At 38.1% G+C, this 22500-nt stretch overlaps 3 protein-coding genes across 17 annotated transcripts in view; 2 read left to right on the top strand and 1 right to left on the bottom strand.

Annotated features, from left to right (window-relative positions):
* Window positions 1-7629, top strand: part of kcnh2b (potassium voltage-gated channel, subfamily H (eag-related), member 2b) — a 190570-nt gene extending 182941 nt beyond the window's left edge. The window contains exons 12-15 of the mRNA XM_084398443.1: window positions 512-760; window positions 927-1098; window positions 2905-3073; window positions 3450-7629. Of these exons, the coding sequence (XP_084254569.1) occupies window positions 512-760; window positions 927-1098; window positions 2905-3073; window positions 3450-3620 (761 nt within the window). The 3' untranslated portion in view covers window positions 3621-7629. The remainder of the gene's footprint in view (window positions 1-511; window positions 761-926; window positions 1099-2904; window positions 3074-3449) is intronic.
* The window catches only part of LOC311283746 (myosin-7-like), a 234498-nt gene that overhangs the window by 59401 nt on the left and 152597 nt on the right, over window positions 1-22500 (bottom strand). The window lies entirely within an intron of this gene.
* The window catches only part of LOC311283755 (uncharacterized protein), a 76129-nt gene continuing 66273 nt past the window's right edge, over window positions 12645-22500 (top strand). For 7 of the 14 annotated variants that reach the window (XM_084398436.1, XM_084398440.1, XM_084398441.1 and 4 more), the window contains exon 1: window positions 12645-12758. The gene's annotated coding sequence lies outside the window, so the exon portion shown is untranslated. The remainder of the gene's footprint in view (window positions 12759-22500) is intronic. The other 7 variants (XM_084398435.1, XM_084398432.1, XM_084398434.1 and 4 more) reach the window with 5 other exon arrangements.

Here is a 22500-nt window from a genome sequence, read left to right on the forward strand (position 1 = left end):
ATCATTCACACTTGTTACAAAAACTTAGTATAGTAGCACATACATTCACCTGGGGGATTATATATATATATAATATGCACTGTGACATGCTTACTGAAAAAAAAGTAAGGTGCGCGATGAATGAATACAAATCTTGACTATAAATATATTTTAATCCCTTATATTAAGTATTGCTTAAAAAACTTACTGTAATTTAAAAAGACTCAAATATTTCATCCAATATTTATGTTTTTTTATTTATTAGTGCTGTGTTGTTATCTTAACATAATGGTACCATCAAACTCTTTAGGAACAGATCTAATGCTTTGTGTGTATATACAGTATATATATATATATATCATTTTTGATCTTTTTTTACTACTGGGTGCAGGACACTATAGTTCATTTATGTAAGGGATAGCAAGGTGTCTGAATAAATTTAGGTTTGACTGTATATATATATATACACAAAGCATTAGACCTGTTTCTCATATTCCGTTGATGAATATTCATCCCGTGTTTATTTCTCCAGATGATGCAGATGTTGGAGAGATCAAGAAGAATCAGAAACCCATTCGGAGAGGCAGAAAACAAGCAGCCAGTAACAAGAGCGAACTGGACCCGGGATGGGAGGAGCCTCGGGATTCTGTGTCCTCTCACTCCAGTGGGGACGAGGGGGAGGAGCCTGTGCACACAAGCCCCGCCCCTCTCACAACACTCATGGATGTCACTGAGGGAGAGGCCGATCCGAAAACAGGAAACACATGTAACGCCCTATCAGGTGACAGAATGGCAACTTATTTAAAATTTAAAACAGGCCAAATGATTGAAATAATAATAATATAAAAAAATATTATGAAATTGAATTGTAAATAATATTACATTTCATAAAATAATGTAATATCTTATTTTTAATATTCTAATATTAAAATAAACATGTGTCTCAGGTGCTTTCTCAGGTGTGTCTAACATCTTCAGTTTCTGGGGTGAGAGTCGGGGGAGGCAGTATCAGGAGTTGCCCCGCTGTAACCGTCCGCATCCCAGCAGCCTCAGCGTCAGCCGGCAGCAGCGCAGCCTCATGGAGGGCCGACTCGAACTGCTGCAGAAACAGCTCAACAGGTCTCAGCGCACAACTCACAACAACCCACAACTCAAGCCTCACAACTCACAACAACCCACAACTCACGCATCACAACTCACAACAACCCACAACTCACGCATCACAACTCACGCCTCACAACTCACGCCTCACAACTCACTCCTCACAACAACTCACAACAACCCACAACTCACGCCTCACAACTCACAACAACCCACAACTCACGCATCACAACTCACAACAACCCACAACTCACGCCTCACAACTCACAACAACTCACAACAACCCACAACTCACGCATCACAACTCACAACAACCCACAACTCACGCATCACAACTCACGCCTCACAACTCACGCCTCACAACAACTCACAACAACCCACAACTCACGCCTCACAACTCACAACAACCCACAACTCACGCATCACAACTCACGCCTCACAACTCACTCCTCACAACAACTCACAACAACCCACAACTCACGCCTCACAACTCACAACAACCCACAACTCACGCATCACAACTCACAACAACCCACAACTCACGCATCACAACTCACAACAACCCACAACTCACGCCTCACAACTCACAACAACTCACAACAACCCACAACTCACTCCTCACAACTCACAACAACCCATAACTCACGCATCACAACTCACGCCTCACAACTCACGCCTCACAACTCACTCCTCACAACAACCCACAACTCACGCCTCACAACTCACAACAACCCACAACTCACGCATCACAACTCACAACAACCCACAACTCACGCATCACAACTCACAACAACCCACAACTCACGCCTCACAACTCACAACAACTCACAACAACCCACAACTCACTCCTCACAACTCACAACAACCCATAACTCACGCATCACAACTCACGCCTCACATGCCTCACAACTCACGCCTCACAACTCAACGCCTCACAACTCACTCCTCACAACAACTCACAACAACCCACAACTCACGCCTCACAGCTCACTCCTCACAACTCACGCCTCACAACTCACTCCTCACAACTCACTCCTCACAACTCAACGCCTCACAACTCACTCCTCACAACTCAACGCCTCACAACTCACTCCTCACAACTCAACGCCTCACAACTCACTCCTCACAACAACTCACAACAACCCACAACTCACTCCTCACAACTCACGCCTCACAACTCAACGCCTCACAACTCACGCCTCACAACTCACGCCTCACAACTCACGCCTCACAACTCAACGCCTCACAACTCACTCCTCACAACAACCCACAACTCACTCCTCACAACAACCCACAACTCACGCCTCACAACTCACGCCTCACAACTCAACGCCTCACAACTCACTCCTCACAACAACTCACAACAACCCACAACTCACTCCTCACAACAACCCACAACTCACGCCTCACAACTCACGCCTCACAACTCAACGCCTCACAACTCACTCCTCACAACAACTCACAACAACCCACAACTCACGCCTCACAACTCACGCCTCACAACTCACGCCTCACAACTCACGACTCAAAACTGATGTCACTGCTAGCCGTTTGTCTGCTGTCTGTTAGCGTCACGTCACCTCAGCTAATCCGCCTCTTTGTCCATTTTCGATTATCCGGGAGTGATGCGCTTCCAAGATGGCAACAGTTGGCTCCGCCCACTCTGGGCTTCAAAAATGCTCTTCAGAAACACTACGAGTGACGTCACGCACACTGATTCACTGAAACCACACTTCCTAACACTATACAGACACTTGATGCTGCTGAAAAATATTACATTGTTTGTGTGTGTGTGTGTGTGTGTGTGTGTGTGTGTGTGTGCAGACTGGAGAGCCGCATGTCGACGGACATCAGCACGATCATGCAGCTCCTGCAGAGGCAGATGATGCTGGTTCCTCCGGCGTACAGCACGGTTTCTCCATCCATGTTCCCAGAGAGACTCGTGCAGCCCGTCACTCCACTGGACCCAGACACACTCGCTCCGCTCTCACAGGTGTGACACACACATGCTGATGGGTTTCAGATGATGCTCCGTTACTAGTGCAAACACACACTACTGTCATCACACTTGATCAATTCTGAACTGCAGTTTTAGAGAATTTATTAGCATATTAGATAGATAGATAGATAGATAGATAGATAGATAGATAGATAGATAGATAAACAGATGATATATGAATAGATGATGGATAGATATAATGTATAAATATTAATATACTATATAAATATATAATATATAAAATTGTAATCTTTGATTCAAATGAAAGTTTTGTCTGAGCAAACACTAGTATCTTGTGCAGTTCCAGCAGGAATTGATGAACGCTTGTGTTGTTTAAACCGCAGCATCTCTCGTCTGTTTTCTCCCTCAGTCCTGCGAGTCTCTCCATCCTGCAGACGCTCTTCCCTCGGGATCCTCAAACCTCGGGACCCGACCGGACCTGGACGTCCAGAGACGCTTCTCTCTACAGGAGCCGCAGACGACACACACACCACACACACCACACACACCACAGAAACACAGCTCAGACCCGGGGAGCTAGAGACTCACTCTCTCTCTCTCTCTCTCTCTCTCTCTCTCTCTCTCTCTCTCTCCGTCCTGCTTCTGGTTTTGCACTGAGGAGTTTCAGAGACACACTGGAGCTGGTTTTACTCGCGTATGATCATGAAAGACAGCGATGAACTTCACTCGTCTCCACTGCTGTCATCCAGTATTGGATATCCATAAACAAACAATAATGATTATTACTAATTTCAAAGTAGCCATTATGTCTTGCACTGAATTTTCCAGACTCTCTCGATCTATATCTTCACGTCTACGGCGCTTCCAAAACAAAGAACTGGTTGAACTTATTAGTGTTAGCTGGCCTAACAGAAGAAATAATAATCTGATGTGTTCTGTCTGTCTGTCTGTCTTTGCCTTCATTTACTGTGCAAGAATGATGAAGAAGGCGGAGCCTCAAGCCCCGCCCACTCACACTGGATTGGCTGGATTGCAGTGGGTGGGGTGATTGACAGCTGTTTAAAGCTATGAAGAGTCATGTGTCTGACACTGAGACCAACAATATGCAACGGGTCCGACGCGCGTTGGTTTGGTTTCAGCGTCTTGTTAAAGATGGCGAGATTTTTAAAGTTGGAACACATTAGCTTTAGCAATACAGAATCCTTTAAACCACAAATGAAACCAAATACTGAAGATTGGGTGTAAAAGTTCATATTTTTCAGTGATTTTCCATTATCTGTGGTGTTTACGGCCCTGCAGCCACAGTCACATGATGATTTGGTCGAGCTCTTGAACCTGATGAATTCATTCAAAACAGACGTGTGGACCAAGAAAAAAAGAAACTTTACAATAAGCTATTAAGCATGCGATAATAAACATACACTTTTAATATAAGGCATTTTTTTTATGGCAGACTTTACCGTTATCATATTTCAATTATTATAGCATTTAATCTAAGCGTTTCTGAGGAAAGAAGAGCATATTAGCATGAGAACCTGTTTAGCATCTGTACACGAATCATGAATCATGACAACGATTGTATCATCCTGCCTTTCGGCTGTTTATCTGTGGTTTATGTTTTCGTTGATACCAAATATGATATTTAATTTGAACTGAACTTGATCAAACATCTGAATCTGTGTCAATGTGAAGAACGGTTCGAACACTACTGCATTAATAACAATATTCCCTTTTACTTTGATGAATGCAAGAGTTTGCACATATTTATCTAGTAGATATTTGTTGTTAATTTTATCATTATTAGTGTCTCTATAGATTCTGTGAGTCTTTTCAACGCCACAAATGGGTGAATCTCACACATCCAGATCAAATTTGACCCCAATATAAAAAAAAATATTATATTGGCTTAAAGACAACAAAGCTTATTTTTAGGATATTAGATATTCATAATTTTATTTTAATTTATCATAAATGAAAGCTACACAAATACTGCTGTAATGAATAACTATAAATAGTAACACTACAATAAGGTTTCATTTTTTAACTTTTAGTGGTTTCAGGGGAAATTGGTCATTAAAATCCTTAATGTAAAAAGCTGCTTTTTCTTTATGTTGAGATTCTCCCTCATGGCTGTAGTGTTTCTGTTTGTAAGGTTGTCTCTGACACACATTAGTTCGTTTATTTTTAGTTGATTTGGTCGTTTGTTTGTTTGTAATCCAGGATTTAATCTGTGTCAGCGGGGAATTTGAGTTTAATTCACAAAACACGGCTTCATTGTCCTAATGTTCAGACAGTAATTAATGCAGCTTATAACAAAATGATTGTGTTTCGTTCTATTTCTGTATGTTCAACATTGTTATGTTGCAGAACACTATTATGTTCATATATGTTTATGACACTTTTCTGATGATAATGGTCCTGCTGAGTTGGGTTAGTGTGTGTATAACGTGTCCTGTCGTGTGTGTTTCTCTTGGTGTTGGGTGACGCTGTGCACTTTAAAGGCACCCGAACACTTCATCATAATCAGGCCCACTTTGAGCCCAAATCTTCCAACAGTCCTAGAAAACTCCCGATTATCTTGATGGCTCTACTGATGATCTTATCAGATTTTCCTGTGGTGTGAAGTGTGTTAAGAGTCACTGAATCATTCTTAAATCACGTTTGACCACGAGACATTTAGCAAGTTAAATCAAAACTGTTAAATCTAAGACGGGGGCGATTCGGAGGCCCGTTTCAAAGAAACAGTCGGAGAAAAAAAGACACATTGAATGCAATGCGACTGCAATTACTTAATCTCTGTTATATTTACAATGCTATCTCATATTTCCCTCTTAATAGTCTATTTATAAATCTCTTTAACCAGAACTATTGTCACAATCACGACTAAAAACAAAAACAGCATTCAATCTTCATCCGTCAGCTGAAGTTAAACGATACTAAAATCCACCAGTAGGTGGCGGCAAATCATTGTCTTAACGAGTGAGTCATTGAATCATTCACTCAAACAATTCGTTCAAAGCGGCTGATTCATTCAGGGACAAAGCAGAAGTAACGAAACTAAAACTTTTGTTGCTCAGAGACGCGCAACGGCTCTAATGTTTGGAACTATTTTAATTGGCATAATAGAGCTTTTTTTTTTTACAAATAAAATAAAATAAAATTAGAGATGCGCCGATATGAAAATTTTACCGATACCGATAACTGACAATTATTTTTTATTTGAAAGCCGATAACCGATATATTGGCCGATAAATCTAAATCCAAATTTTTTTAATAATTTTGAGAGCCTGATTACAAAAACAAAAGTCTCACCATTAAAAGCCATGTCCAAAGCACACAATTATGATGTTCTCATTATTATTTTATGTAGCTTATATGACAGACATGTTGCACTGAACTGTATTTTCCTTTTTTTTTTAAAGTGATTCCAATCATATTTCGAGCAATTCAAAACCATCATGTTTTTATCAGCTTTAATATATCGGCCAAATTTTCTTATCGGGTCGATAACGATAACATTCAAAATGATCATATATCTATCTACCGATATGGTGGCCGATATATCGCGCATCCCGATCTAAAAATAAGTCACCTAATAGCCTATTAACTTATTGTTTATTGAATCATTGTATAAAATCACATTTGCAAACGCGCTGATATTCGCGAAACAGCACTTTTGCTCGTGCGATATTGCTTATTAAAATTAAAAACAAGAACTTAAACAGAGTTTTTTTTTTTTTTTGTACCATATCTTGATTTTTGAAAGCATTTTTATTCATTTTGGTGCGATTTGTTGACTTTTCGAGCGCAAACGAACACAGCAAATCTGATCTATCGTCGTGTTTGTGGAAATCTGATAAGATTTTAAACATCTTTTAGCCTTTACTCTGCCTCTCTGCTCTCTTCACGTCTATTTACAGGGATCTGAAGCCAAGCGCACTTACGCCATAAACTATAGACACAGAGAACGTAGAACAGGCCAAACGCACCCAAATCCACGTGAACTAGTGTGATTATTACACAGGCTTTAGTTTGGAATCATGAAGGACATCCTGTATGTACATATTTTTTGAATCTTTTTTGAGTTTTAATTTATTTTGGTAATTCGTTTACACTGGATTGCTATTTTTCTCCTTCCCGATTTTGCTGTACATAAGGAAGTCTCTCCTCCTGGCGTCCCTATAGCCGACACTATGCAGAAACGCATTTCCTTGGCATGCTTTGAAATGCAGAAAATAATAAAAAAGAAAAACTAGAGGAAAACTACATACGTTTGACCTTTTTTCCTTTTCCTTTTTAAAGAAACGTGTGAATAACTCTGTTAATAATGATGTAAGTATATCAATTATATATATATATACAGTATATATATAAAGGCAGATTTAAGTTTGTGCACATTTTCTCTGCATGCTGCACTGAGTCTTCAGTTGTAGAGGACGAGCGTCGACTGAAGCGCTGATCTTCATGTTCTTCCATGGACATGTGACTCTGAACTAATGTTTCATCACTGACGTCTGGGATCATGTTGGAACGACCTGAGGAATCGGACACACTTCAGAAAGTCCAGATTTTGTGCTAGCATTATAAACGGTTGACTTTATAAAATTTAGAAATATTTATTTCAATAAACTTCTTTGAAAACAGCTGAAATGACTACCTTTCTTTATTATATATATGTTGTATTGAATATAAGTATTGGCACCATACCTTACTGGATGCTCATTCTCACTGGGGTATAAATATTGTAACAGACCATGCTTTAGTTTTGGCTTAAAGATTAAAGTACGCCCCATATGTGAAAATGAAGTTCAACATTACACAACTTAAAATAACTCAAAGTATAGCAACCCAAAACCACAGCTCAAGCCCAACTCAGTTGATGGGATATGGACACAAATCAAACAAAGCCGTACCACCTCGGCAAAAGCTGTACTAGACATACAAAAAAGAAGATTGATGATTGGATTAGCTGTAACACTATTTCCCTATCAAACCAAAGGAAGATCGCACGGAGCAATAACAGCCATATCCTTGCAGCAGATAAAGCGTTCTGCCAAACAGGACAGGGAAACCTTCTGGACAAATCAAGCCACAGAACTCGAGGTGATTGCAAGAAACTATCCCGCTTAGTCAATAACCTGCCAAGAAAATATTCAAAACCTATCAGCAGAACTATTCTGGACAAGCATGACCGGGACATTAAAAGCAAAGAGCAACTACATGAACGATGGTGTGAATATTTTGCCGAACTGCTAAATCGAAATCCACCACAAGCGATTCAAGCCATACCTCAACTACTGTAAATCCACCAATAAAGCATAACATAAGTGAAGACCCACACTATGGAGGAAATCCCAAAAGCTATCGAATGCCTTAGGAGTGCTCCGCTGTCTGCCTGCTGACCTCTTTAACATTGAAACCCCTAGCCTGATACAGGACCTACACGATCTTTATTCCACAATATGGGCTGAAGAAAAGATCCCAATAGATTGAAAAGAGAAATTGCAGGAACTACCGCGGTATTTCCCTTCTAGCCATTGCCTACAAACTCACGGAGCGAATTCTCCTAAACAGGATTGCCCATTCGCGAACTGTATACAAGAGAAAACCAAGCTGGTGTAAGCCCGTCTATTGGTCCAATGAGGGTTTCCAATAATACAGTGTAAGGCCCGCTATATTGGTCCAATTGTCGGTTCGCCAATACACGGGGAAGGTTATCACGTGTTCTGTCCTCACTCATGCAAAGTATTGGTTGGTTAAATTTGTAATACATTGATCATATGTATTTACTCATTACTTCATCTGACTCCATAAATGAAAGGTTTTAATAACATCTGTGCCTCACTAAAAGGGAGCGAATGTTTGACTATTCCTTTTAACCATTAAATGAACAATGTCAAAATCAGTTAGAATAATCACATAACAATTTAATATTTCAGATATCAGAGATCAATTCCACAATCAATTCAAATATCTAGAACATGGTTATACATTGGTTACACCAAATAATCTTACCCAGCTTGTAGCCTACCTGAGATAGAGAGAGAGAGAAAGGGAAATGGAAACAGAGAGAGAGAGAGAGAAAGAGAGAGAGAGAAAGACCTCCTATTCCATTCACGTCCAGCAAAGAAGAGCCCAGAGAGAGGGTGAACACCTTCTTTTATCCTGTTTGACCAGGTGACATGGGGATGTGGGCGACCACCCTCAAATGCAGGTGACATGGGGGATGGGGGCGACCACCCTCAAATGCAGGTGACATGGGGGAGACCACCCTCAAATGGCTCTGAACCAGTTTTCTCTAAACTTCTCTAAACCTTATTACCTTTTATTTGATCTATCTGGATATGAGATATCTGTACCACTCACTTTGAGACATTTCAAATGACACCAAAAACATAACAGTCAATGATAAACATTCACATTAAACCATGTTCTTGTGTGAGTTCCTAGTTGTTGTAGGAAGTGAGGCCGCATGGGGAGGTCCATAGACCGGGCCTCGACCAGTATTTTCAGTCTTACAACAGGGAAGGTTTCTCTGCGTATTACTTGTCTTTCCTTTTTCGCAACACAACAAGATTAAATGCAATATATTTTCTCACATGTATTGGCTCGTTATTTCGTCCGACTCCATAAATGAAAAAGATTTTAATGATGTCAGTGCATCATTAAACGTGAACGAATATTTGATTATTCTTTTAAACTCTGATTATATTTTACCCGCTTAGATCAGGAAACTATATCGCTCTGAGGTACCCTTATCTCGGGTACTCACGGCACAGTTTCGCCAGTCCCGATCATCAAAACAGAGGTAATTGTCTAAATATCTGGGATTTGCCGTATGTACATGTACACAATCAAAGATATGTAAATAGCCCCCTTGGAGTGCCTCCTCTTGACAAATAACAGAACTACGGCATGAATTTAGGCAACCAACTGTAGTCGCATTCCTGGACTTCACAGCAGCCTTTGATAGTGTCGATAGAGGAACTATCTGGTCTTTACTTAAAATGGAAGGAATCCCCAACAAGCTGGTTAATCTTTGTGCATCAATGTATGAAAACACAAACTAGAGTCAGAGCCTATATGGCGAAGATGCTTTTGCCACAAAAACGGGTATGTCAAGGGGGCATACTATCACCTTGCCTATTGACCATGTGCTCAAAAAAGCGCTAGATGATAACCCTATTGGAGTAACCATTCACCCATCAGAACGACCAATCACTGATCTTACATTTGCAGATGATATCGCAGTCCTTGCAGAATCAATGGATTCCATGCAGATAATGATCGACCAAACCAGAATACAAAGGGCCTCTTCAATCTTTGCGGCATTGAAATATTTCTGGAATAGACGGGACATTCGAATTAAGACGAAAACAAGAATTTATTGTGCTAAAGTTCGGGCGACACTGCTGTACGCCTCTGAAACATGGCCTGTGAAAGCTGACCAAAAAAAAAGGATGGAAATATTTGACCACCATAACAAAAGTTCGATGGTCCGACTTCATCTCAAATGAGCAGGAGCGAGAACGCTGTGGTCTGAAGGAACCTCTGTCCTCTACTTACCCGGCGTCGCTGGAAATGATAGGACATGTTTTACGTATGCAAAATAATCGCTTACCATTACAAACCTTTATGGCCATTCCTGGACCTCTTTGGAAACGCCCCTAAAGGAGGCGTTCGTACCACAACAAAAAGATACTTTCACAAGACTGCTGAATCTTTTATCATGGTGCCCTTTGGATTGAGCAGAAAGAAATATGACCGGGAATGGCAAGAACATATTCAAACCTTGGGAATGGATCGACTACAATGGAAATGCATCACAGAGGGAATCGTCCATACCTGGCTGGGGTGAATGGGACGCTAAGCAAGTAAGCAAGTATATACACACTGTGTATATTTTCACCAATATGCATTTATTTCATCAAAATACAAAAAATAACAGTAATATTGTGAAATATTATTGCACTGTAAAATAATGGTTTGCATTTTAATATACTTCAAAATATAGTTTATTCCTGTGATCAAAGCTGAACTTTCAGCATCATTACTCCAGTCTTCAGTGTCACATGATCCTTCAGAAATCAGTCTAATATGATGATTTAATATCAGTGTGGAAACATTTTTTATAACCTGTGATCATTTTTTCAGGATTCTTTGAATGAATAAAAAATAAAAAAGAAGAGCATTTATAAATATTAATATACACTACCGGTCAAAAGTTTTGGGGTCAGTATTTTTTTTCCCTTCTTTTTTTTTTTTTTGAAAGAAATTCGTACTTTTATTCAGTAACGATGTGTTAAATTGATAAAAAGTGATAGTAAAGATTTATGTTGTTAGAGAAGATTTCTATTTTTAATAAATGCTGTTCTTTTTAACTGTTTATTCATTAATGAATCCTGAAAAAAAAAAAAAGTATCACAGGTTATACAACAATATTAAGCAGCACAACTGTTTCCGACATTGATAATAAATCCTCATATTAGAGTGATTTGTGAAGGATCATGTGACACTGAAGACTGGAGTAATGATGCTGAAAATTCAGCTTTGATCACAGGAATAAATTACACTTTACTGTATATTCACATAGAAAACAGATATTTTAAACTGTAATAATATTTCACAATATTACATTTTTTTATGTATTTTTGATCAAATAAATGCAGTCTTGATGAGCATAAGAGAATTATTTAAAAAACATAAAGAATAGTAATGTTTCCAAACTACTGTGTGTGTATATACACACACACACACACACACACACATATGAACATTAATCGTTTTTTTAAATTAAATTAGTTGAGTGCATAAAGTCTTTGCAATGTGTAGATTTACTGTTCTGAATCATAATACATAAAGTGACTATGACACATTTAAATTAGTCTGTGAGGGATTTATGAATAATTTATGACCTTACCAATAAATCCTGCCTAATAACTGTCCAATCTTAATGCTCTAATTTACTGTCAATCAATTCTAACTATAGCAAACGAGTCCTGAATTTAATCTGAGCTTAATCTGAGCACCAGATGGCGGCATTCAACCATTAGAGGATCTGAACATCTCCAGCAGAGATTTCGGTTGAACTCTACATACAGTGGCTCTTCTGTTGAATTATGTCAAATATTATTACAGAGTATGTGAGTACCAATAGAAATATGCCAGGCTTCATAGTTTTTAAATTAATGTTTCACATTTATTAGCTCAAAATTACATCGCAATTTGAATTATTATAATCTGCATCTAAATAATTTTAATCTCAATAATTTTAAATAATTTAGCATGTATGACGTTATTTGAGAATTTAAATTTTCCATCAAAAAATGTCTGTGACGTAAATTACTGGAATCTTTTTTTTCTAAACATTTGATTTCATGAATATATATATTTCTAACCGTGGAGATTTATACTTACCTCAAAAGAGTGAAATATTGGTATGTTATAATTTTCATTGGCCCGTATAAGGAGTCAAACTCACTGATTGCACGCGACGCGCGTCCATCAAAAGTGCGCCAGTTGGACAGACGCAGAGACGCTCTATCCGCGCCGTGATTGGAGAAAACCGCTGTCCGTCTGCTGATTCTGGCATGTGATTGGCTGAGAGCTTCAGAGGGCGGTGACCTGTGTGTGCGGTCAGTGAAGAGCGCAGGGCGGATCAGCTTGAGGCCGCGACACCAACACACGCGCGGAAAACTCTCGGAAATCAACGAAAGCGGTGAGAATAAACTTAATAAAGTCTGATGATAACTCATCTTCATCATTATGTTGATAAGTAAAGGGAGTGACGCGCCAGTGTGCGCGCGCTGAGGGCGGTTTCCGCACGCGGGTCAGTGACTGTGTAGAAGTGAGTGAAGTGTGTGTGTGTGTGTGTCTCTGTCAAATGTCTGTAAATGTCTGTGTATTTCTACATTGACACATACCCCTCCAAACTTGTGTAGGTGTGTTACAATCAAAGTTGATCTGACATTAAATCAGATTTGATTGATTAAGACGGTTCTACTGTTGAGTTGCTGATCTCAGATCTGTTCAAGCGTGAAACTTTTTAATGTTTTGATTCTGCGTGTGACCTGTGTGTGTTTCTTGGTAAAGTTGTCCTTGAGTGTGTGTGTGTGTGTGTGTGTGTGTGTGTGTGTGTCGCCTGTCAGTGTGACATCATCACTCATAGATTGATATATTTTGTCCAGGACAATTAATTATCTAATATTTCCTACATATGTAACGTTACAGTCTTGCTAAAAAAAAATATATACTTTGAACCGAACATCTGAATTACACACTGAAAAGTTTTGAATATAATACGTTTCTGTGGTCATCACAGCAAAGGCTCTGTCCATTCTGCTCTCTGGCCATTCAGTTAATCTGTCATAATTCATCCGGTCTGTATAGTTTGAGCTGAATCATATATGCTCCATCCTGATGGGGATTTAGATGTGACACACATCAGCGGATTACTGGAGACACACACAACCAGACGCGTATCTTACATCAGTCTGATGCTCTGCGTGTTGGTATGGAGTTCAGTTTGTGCCAAAAACAGTGTAGCCAGAACATTTGGCACGGCCTACTGTAATTGCCTTTGATTTATGTTTGTGTTGTTTGCTTGTTCTCTCTGTTGTGTGTTTAATGCTGTATTATTCACTGCTCTCTACAGATATCCAGGTGAACTAGTCCAGGCGTATTCAATTAAAGTCCGGTCGCTTTATTTCCTTCCCAGCTGTTCTTGGAACAGTTATAGATCCGCCGTAGTAGCTTTGAAAAAGAATAAAATCCTAAACACTCGTTAAAGATGAGAATATTTCATCCTGAGAGCCAAATCTGAACATTTTTACCAATATTTACCTAATTAAATAAATTCTCTAAAAGGCTAGATCAGATGTTTTATCAGGCCATATATATATTTTTTTAATGTATTTATTTTACATTTAGACGCCTACTTGTATGACACACTAGCCGCGTGTCCATTACAGATTTGCGTGGTAAAAATAGCCAAAAATATATTTAAAAAAAGTATTTGCTCAAAGTAATGTGCATAAAAACAAACAATGTACATTATCTAATAATCAAAACTCTCATCATGAGAACAAAACAAAGTTAACTAGTAATTTCTCTTAATAATTTTCCAAATTATAACCTTGTTTATTATGAAATGCTCTTAATATGCTTATTAATAACGCTAAATGTATGAAAGTCAAAAACCTGGTTTAGTTAACCGTTCACTTTAAACTTTAAACTGTAAATGATAAAATGGCACAATAAACATCAGTCAGTATTGAGGTGATCCATGAGTCCTCTTGCACGGTTTATGAATTCATTATTTTAATGTTTTTGCTCTAATTCCGTCTCACCTGTTCAGTTTTTAGGTCAGCTGACCGAGCTCATCTAGTTTTGTTGGTTTATTGCTTCTGTGAAAGTTTCCTGTCGTGACTCATGGGTAATTTTATCATCTACATACTGATATGTTTTATAAACGGTTTTGTGCTCATAAAGTGCATGAGGAAGTGAAAGGAGAAGGATTTATTTAACATTAGACACTGTTCTAGGTGGTTCTTTTGTGTGTGTGTGTGTGTGTGTGTGTGTCAGATTGTTTACAAGAAGGAATGGATCATATAGTTCAGTGATTTGATATGGGTGTCTTCTGAGAGACTTCTACTAGTGACGGTTTAAATAAGACGTGTGTGTGTGTGTCCGTCAGGATCGCTGAGTCACAGAATCCCCCTCTCTTCCTGACGGATACGGAGAGCGAGAGACTGAATCAATGGCTGTTGGCGTGTCTGTAATTGGAGCCATTGATCTGCCGGCGTGTGATTATGTAAACTGTCTAGTGCTCCCTTTATAGGCAGCATGGCTTCGGATAAATGCCTCTGCCAAATTAATAAATGTACGTGTCCTAATAGATGTTAAAGTTCGACTAGCTGTGTGTGGTTTCTTACAGGCTCATCTGCATCTGTTGGTGTGGCTCTTTGTTTCCATGGAAATGTGGGTGGAGCTTAGAAGTGTCACATGAATAATGTATTAGTGAAGTGATAGAGGAGTGGTGTTCCCTACAGACTAGAGAGATACGGCTCGTTTCACCGACCAACATCAGCCAGCGTTTGAAATGCACTGATGTTTGATGATCTAAACTAGGGCTGAACGATATTGGGGAAAAAACGGATTTTGCGGATTTCATTTGTAATTTGTCAATTTACTAAATTCGTTTTAGATTAGATTTTTAACATGATTATATGAGCATATTGGGCCATCCATTGATGCATGTTTCCTTTTTCTTCTAGAACTAGCATGATCCTTCTGTTGATGAATATAATATAATTGTGCACAGCTTGTTTGTTCATTTTCACTTTATTATCTGAGATAAATTGAGAAGCACAATTTTTTTGTTTCAAATAGAGATCATGATTCTCCAATGATTCTGAACAGACAACTAAACAAAAATGCAGTTGTAATTTAATTTACTAGAGGTTCTGACAAAATATGAATTGCTGAAGTCTATTTAAAAGTGTTTAATTTGAATTATTTGGAAAAAATCGGGTTGAGTGAATGATTCAATGACTCGCTCGCTCATAAAGACTGCACTTGTTTTATTACTGGATGAATCCGTGTTTTTGAACAAATCTCTTGAATGAATGATTCAATGACAAATAGATTTTTGGTCACTTGTCGCCACCTACTGGTGTAACGATATAATTGATACAATCGTTATTTGAAGCATCAAGTTACTTTCAAACGGTGATTTACTCTATATTGATTACTCTAAACTCTTACCCCAGTACTTCTGTGATAATGTTAGCATGATAACATAGTCTAATAGTCTATTTTAAAAAAAAACTAGTTTGAATAATTAATTCAAACACTAATGAATTCAGTGTCTCATAAATACTTGTTTAATGAATGAATGATTCACCGTTTTTGAACGAATCTCTTGAATAAAGTCTGAAGTTGTGAAGTTGAATAAAGAAAATAGTCTTCTTGAATAAATAATTCAATGAAAAAAACAGTCGATTTCTGCCACCTACTGGAGTAATAATGTAATCAACACCTTTATATGAAGAGACTCCTTTCACTTTAGCCATTTTATTGGTTATTGCTTAAAATTGGCAAGAATAAAAGGTAGAAATATTTATTCTTCAAGTATTTGCTCTTTTTCTCCCTACAAAAAATATTGGAATCGGAAACAAGAATCGATAAGAACCGGATTCGATAAGCAGAATCGGAATCGCTAAAAATAAAACGATACCCAACCCTATTAATCGTGCAGCTCTACTGAGTGCTGTGGATTATTATTCGCCCACTGAGCGTCATGTAGAATAAATGTGATAGATCAGTGCGTATGAAGACACTGGCGAGCCGTAATCTCTGACGGGACGATCTCAGAGCTTTACGCACAATCATCCACTGGGAAATCTCCAAATCACCACGATCAAGCCGTTCAGAGAGAGAGAGAGGGAGATTTGAGACGGATGTAATGAGGAATCTGTCGGTCTTGATTTTGTTTACAGACTGAAATTAATACAAATAATAACAATCAATGCAATAGTAATTTTAAAATAATGTATCTTTTATAGTCACTAGCTTGTGTAGACGTGCGTCTGTCGGCATGAAGTCTGCGGCGGCTGCGAGAAAACCCTTCCTGATAATACTCTTACAACTCTAACTAAAGGCTTTCTTGACTTTAAGTGTTTGTTGCAACTGGACGCTGGTCATTTGTGCAGTTTTTCTGCCCACTTAGACAGAAAGAGCTCGTCTGATGCTCGTGTAAAATCACCAGTCGCTGTTTATCACGTGTCTCAAACGAATCTGTCAAAGATCTGACGTCGTGAACTTCACAAATGTTGCCCTTCTGTTGTGTTGGAAATCTAGTTATGCATTTTGTGATGTTGGTCAAATTGACCCTATAAGTTTTCATGGAGTTCGCCAGTTTTTATTGTAACTTTGCTGTATTTTAAAGTGATAAAGTGCATGGGAATTTGGTGAATTGCCTAGAAAACCAATTGGGGTCGATTTGACATCAACGCAATCGATGCAACAATAATTAATGCAGCCTTTCCCTAACACACCTGTCGAAATTGCACATTGACCCTAAATGAGAAAAACATTTCAACGAGTCATGAATTGTTTGACTAGTGATTCAAAGGGTTATAAGTGGGTCAGATTGACGTGCAACACAATAGAAGTGTGCAGGAGGATCATGTTATGCATATTCCTTTAAAGATTGTACTGTGCGTTTATCATTGCATCAAAAAACTCACTTTTCTTTGTATTACTTTCACCAGACGAACCTGTCAGACGACATCAGACGTTTGATTCTGATTCACTGAACCGTTAAACCAAAACACCAGCGTGAGAGAAGTGTTCAAGTGCAGGGGATTGTGGGTACACTGAATAAAACGCTGGCGTAGAAACTATTTTCCCTCAGTAAATGCTAGTACATTTCACAATTAAATGCAAAATATAAAACATTGCATTAAACTTGAAAGACGGAAATAGTATTTTCTCCAATAATTTGTTTTATTTACAACATATAGGCCTATATATATATATACTGTGTAGTTGTCGTCTCTGCAGATTGAGCTGATGAGACACAACGAGGGATGAATTAGTGTGAAATTTCCCCGAGAGCTGTAATTGAATAACACAGTCAGTCAGTCATGTGCTTCAGTCTTAAGTGGACCCTAATATGAACTGCAACAGCCATTACCATAATCATGCATGTTTCTTCTGAATAGAGCGGCTGGAGCTGTCTTGTGTCCGCGGTCTCCTTCACAGGGACACACACACCATGAGCTAATGATGAGCTGTCAGTATTTATGCTCCGTCAGCTCAGAGAAGGAGTGTGTGCCTTTGGCCATCAGCGCTGGATCTGTGTCAGATCTCACAGCGTTTAACCTCTGATGAGCGGCAGTGTTGATCCACACGTTTAGACCGAGAAGCAGAGAACGCCATTCAGAACCAGGGTTTTTTCTTGATCAAAAATGGTCTTCGGTGGTGGCGGACGAGCACGTTCATCCACACACACAGTACAAAGTACACTGATGTGAACTATACGACTTAAAGTCCCCCTGTCGTCAATCATTGTATCCCTTAAAACTCATCTTTGATCACCAAAATTACATATTTCAATGTGTTTTCCTTGAAAAGTCTTAAAATATCTTGAACGTAACTCGACACCCTCGCCTCATTTAGTATGTGCGGTTCTATGAATATGCAAATGAGCCCCGCCTCCACTCACTCACTCAGCTCAGAGATCCACTGGTTGACGATCACACGTTGATCTGATTGGTTACAAGGTAGTTTGTGACGTCAGAAACACCAGCGATTTCAAAGCGTGTTTTTGAGACTGTCTTTGGTTCACTGCAGTTTTAAGGAGGAAATACTCAGCAATGGTGTCGACTTATGAATTTACACATGCTTTGTCTTAAAGCGTATTAAAAACATAGATAGTTTGATTTTTTTTACTTTAATGCACAGATGCATGACATGCAGTATCAGATTGTTTTGTTCCGTCCATTGTTTTATCTTTTGTTAAAATTGTTCTGAATTTATGGTTTAATTCTCTTTTTTATTTTTTGGCAAACTAAATTCTGCGTAACTGAGGTTTACTGTTAACATAAAAATATGATATTCTTAAAAAATATTATTTTTATTTTAAGAAGTACTGTACAGTAGTAGGCTAATAATCTTATGTCAGTTAATTTGAACTTTTATTTTGGCAGGTTGTAATGAAGATCGTTCAGTATCTGTGTGTATATGATATGACAGCATACAGTCATAGTTCATACAGTCATACAAGCCAGACTTGCTGAATACTCTGAATATATGTGAATATGCAAATGTGGGAGGTCAAATATTAACCTGTTAAGCTGCAACCCCACTTTTGAAAAATCCCCAGAAATGACATACCCAAACTGAAACACATACAGTTCATGAACCCTTTGTACTAAAAGCACAAGTATGATCTCATTTGAAAGCTGACACCTGGCAGTTTATTGTAAATGTAGAATTAATTATTGTCATAATGAAAAAAATTGTTATAAATAGCTTCAAAGTTTTGTAAAGTTATTAGAAATTATTTTTTATGAAACATCCTCATGAAAATAAAATTGAAGTTGGCACTGGAGCAATCTAGAAATGCATTATAGCTAAAGCCACATGTCTAAACATTTTATGTTTAAAATCTGAAGATAATAAGTCCAAAACTCTGGATTTAGTTCAATGTTTTTCAAGACCATGTCAAATGACTTTATTTTTAACGTCCTGGAATGTCACATGATCATGGCTCTTCTTCATGTTCCATATATGGACTATTATTGTGCATGTAGCGCCCTCAGGCTGTTGGTATGAATTAAAAACACAGTAAATCAGAGTCCCAAACGCTCATAAAGATTACATCGACGCATTTGGGTATAAATTCAATAAATATTATTCCTGTCTATAGAAATATGATGTAAATCTATGAGAATCTATCAATATTTCTCCAAATCTGCACATTTTTGAGCTAAAGCCCTGAGGCACGTTGTTTTGTGTATCGCTGTCATGACGACAGCACGGAGTTTTTTATGAATGAAAGCGGCTGACGCGCATAATTCATATTAAAGGTATCGACTCATTTTTTCATTTCATAACTCCTGACACAAATTAAGACATAACTGTCACTATGAGTTTCTCAGAATACAATAGTGGTTAAATACTGAAACTTGAGTATTATATCTTTTTAATTATGTATAGTTTGTCAAGGTATAACATTAAATCTGATAGTAATTTTGAATTAAATAAATAAATAACGCTTCAGTGCGCGGGCGCACTGGCAACGCTTAACAGGTTAATGAGCCCATGGTTTAGACATCAAACATGGGGGGCCCTATTTTAACGGTCTGAAACGCAAGTATCAAGCGCGAAACGCAAGTAACTTTGTGGGCGGGTCTTGGCGCTGTTGCTATTATACCGGCGGGATAAATGACTCTTGCGCCCGACGCAAATCTAAAAGGGGTTGGTCTGAAGTAGCTTCATTACTCATAGGTGTGGTTTGGGCGTAATGTGAAATAAACCAATCAGAGCGACATCTCACATTCCCTTTAAGAGCAGGCGCGCTTGTTCTATAGCGGATTCCTATTATAACGGCGGATTTGCCAGGAGCGGTTCACATCCGAGGAGACCGACGTTCTCATCAGGGCCGTAAAACACAGAGAAGTGACATTGGGGATGGAGAAACACCCAAATTAGCTTCGGTTAAACAGGCGTATGATAATTTGGGTAAATGTGTAAGCTAGATTTATGCCTAATTTTCACATCTTCATGGACACAACAATGATTTCCCTCGTGTGTTAATATTTTTCCTTGTAATTATGTATGGTTTTCTAAAAATGCGCGGGTGCAAAATAGGAATGATACATGCGTCGCTATACAAAGTCAATTGCGCTGGGAGCAAGATAGGGCCCGGGAAGCGGATGCATTAAAGCCCTGTATTTAGTCTCGTCTGGTTCTTTAAGTGCTGATTGGCCGAGCACTTGAATGAGTTTCACTCATTTACAGACGGGAACGATTGGTTTGCATGCAGATGCACATATCTCTGAACATAAACACACGTGTTCTGCTTATTTTTGGAGTCAGATGTTTGTGTGGATCGTGGCGTTGGGAAACGTGAAGCCAAGAGGAAGAGAACGTGACATGCTTTCTCTGAACCGGTTTTATTTTGCACCGGCTGTCTCTCTGAAGAGTGTGTTAGTGTTGTGTTTCAGGGCCGGGTGTGTTTTCATAAAGCGCTCGGTGAAATGGACACCGTTTGTGTCTAATATCATTAAAGGGGAAGCGCTGAGGAGTCGTCTCATCTTCAGTGAGAGGATGTCAGTAGTTTCATTCGTGTTCTTGCTGAGTTTTACTAAGTTTATGTGGTTAAAACTGATTACTTTTCTAAATACTGATTGGATGATCCAAGAATAGCTTGTGTTTGCAAATCATTTGAATTCTTTATTAAGGACATTTTTAAATAATGTGCATCTGGCAAAAACTGTTCACACGGGCTAAAAGTCTTATTAATGGATAATGCACATTATAGATAATGGGTTCTAAGGGTTTTTGTTTTGTATGTAATAATTGTGTAAAAAAAAGTTGATTTTCAGCTATAATTTGAATAATTGGCATTAATGTTTGCCTTAAATATTTTTTATAATAATACATATAAGAATAATACTTTTATTATGATTGTCATAACATTATTATTCATTTTCATTGTTAATATATTAATATAATTGTATTATTATTATTTATTTATTTTTATTAGTAGTATTAATAGTAGTATATGTCATGTTAATATAACATATTTGTTATTCATTTTGATTGATTATTGGTATTTTTTTAATGATGATTAAAATTAATAATATTTTTAATATATTTATTGAAATTCTATATTTATTAATAGATCATTTGTGTTTTTATCATATTGCAGTCAGTGTTACTGTGTGTTACAGATATTGTCTGACGGTTGAGCGTCTCTAGTGAAGTGACTTCTTGTTTTAGTTTCTCACATCTGTGTGAGATGAGTCATTATTAGAGAACAATGCAGATGTGTAACGAGGGTTTGAGAGTTGATCATTGACAGTCATTAGATGAACTCGAGCGAGGTCAGGGTCACACAGGTAAATGATGTCTTTGTGCAGACTGTGATACAGCACAGAGGGTGTGTGTGTGTGTGCGTGTGTGTGTGTGTCACAGTCGAATCCTTCTCTAAACCTGCTGCAGTGTCACACCAGGGAATTCCAGGCATCTCTGGAACGCTGGGAGGCTCTCACACACACACACACACACACACACCCTATACGCAAGTACACAGACCAATGCATTGCAAATGCACGTTCTCGTCGGGTTTCCTTCAGAACTGTCAGTGGTTGTAGTTACATCTGTCACGTTGTGTGTTATTTAGCATGTGTGACTGCGAGCATCAGCAGAAAAAAAGCAGAAGTTCGTGAAGGAAACAGAACCAGAGCTAGAATATGAGGAGACTGTAGTTGAGCTGCAGAAATGCAAGACTTCGGTAATTAGGGCCTGTGAAATACATTTTTCAAACTCTATTTTCTCCCCAAAATTTTGTTTTTCCATTTCCATTTTTCCGGATTACTTTTTTGATCATGAAGCATAAAATTCTTAAAAGTTTAACAAAAACAACTTTATAAGGGTCTTATGAAATCCTTTTTATTTTCAAATTCCATGTTTTCTGTACTAATTTTTCTAGTTTTAATTTTAATTCATTTAAATTTTAGTTTTTTACATTTACATTTTTCTGGATTACTTTTTTTATTGTTTTATTATGAAACATACAATTATTAAAAGTTTAACAAAAACAACTTTATAAGGTTTTCCGTTCAAATTTTTCTACCGTTTTAAAGGTTTAACTAAATCTTAATAATCAAAGCATGCATTTGAAGTCATATAGGCCTAACTTTTTAATTCATAAAGCTGTAATATTC

Source organism: Rutilus rutilus, assembly GCF_951802725.1.
Source record: "Rutilus rutilus genome assembly, chromosome: 24".
Classification (NCBI taxonomy): domain Eukaryota; kingdom Metazoa; phylum Chordata; class Actinopteri; order Cypriniformes; family Leuciscidae; genus Rutilus; species Rutilus rutilus.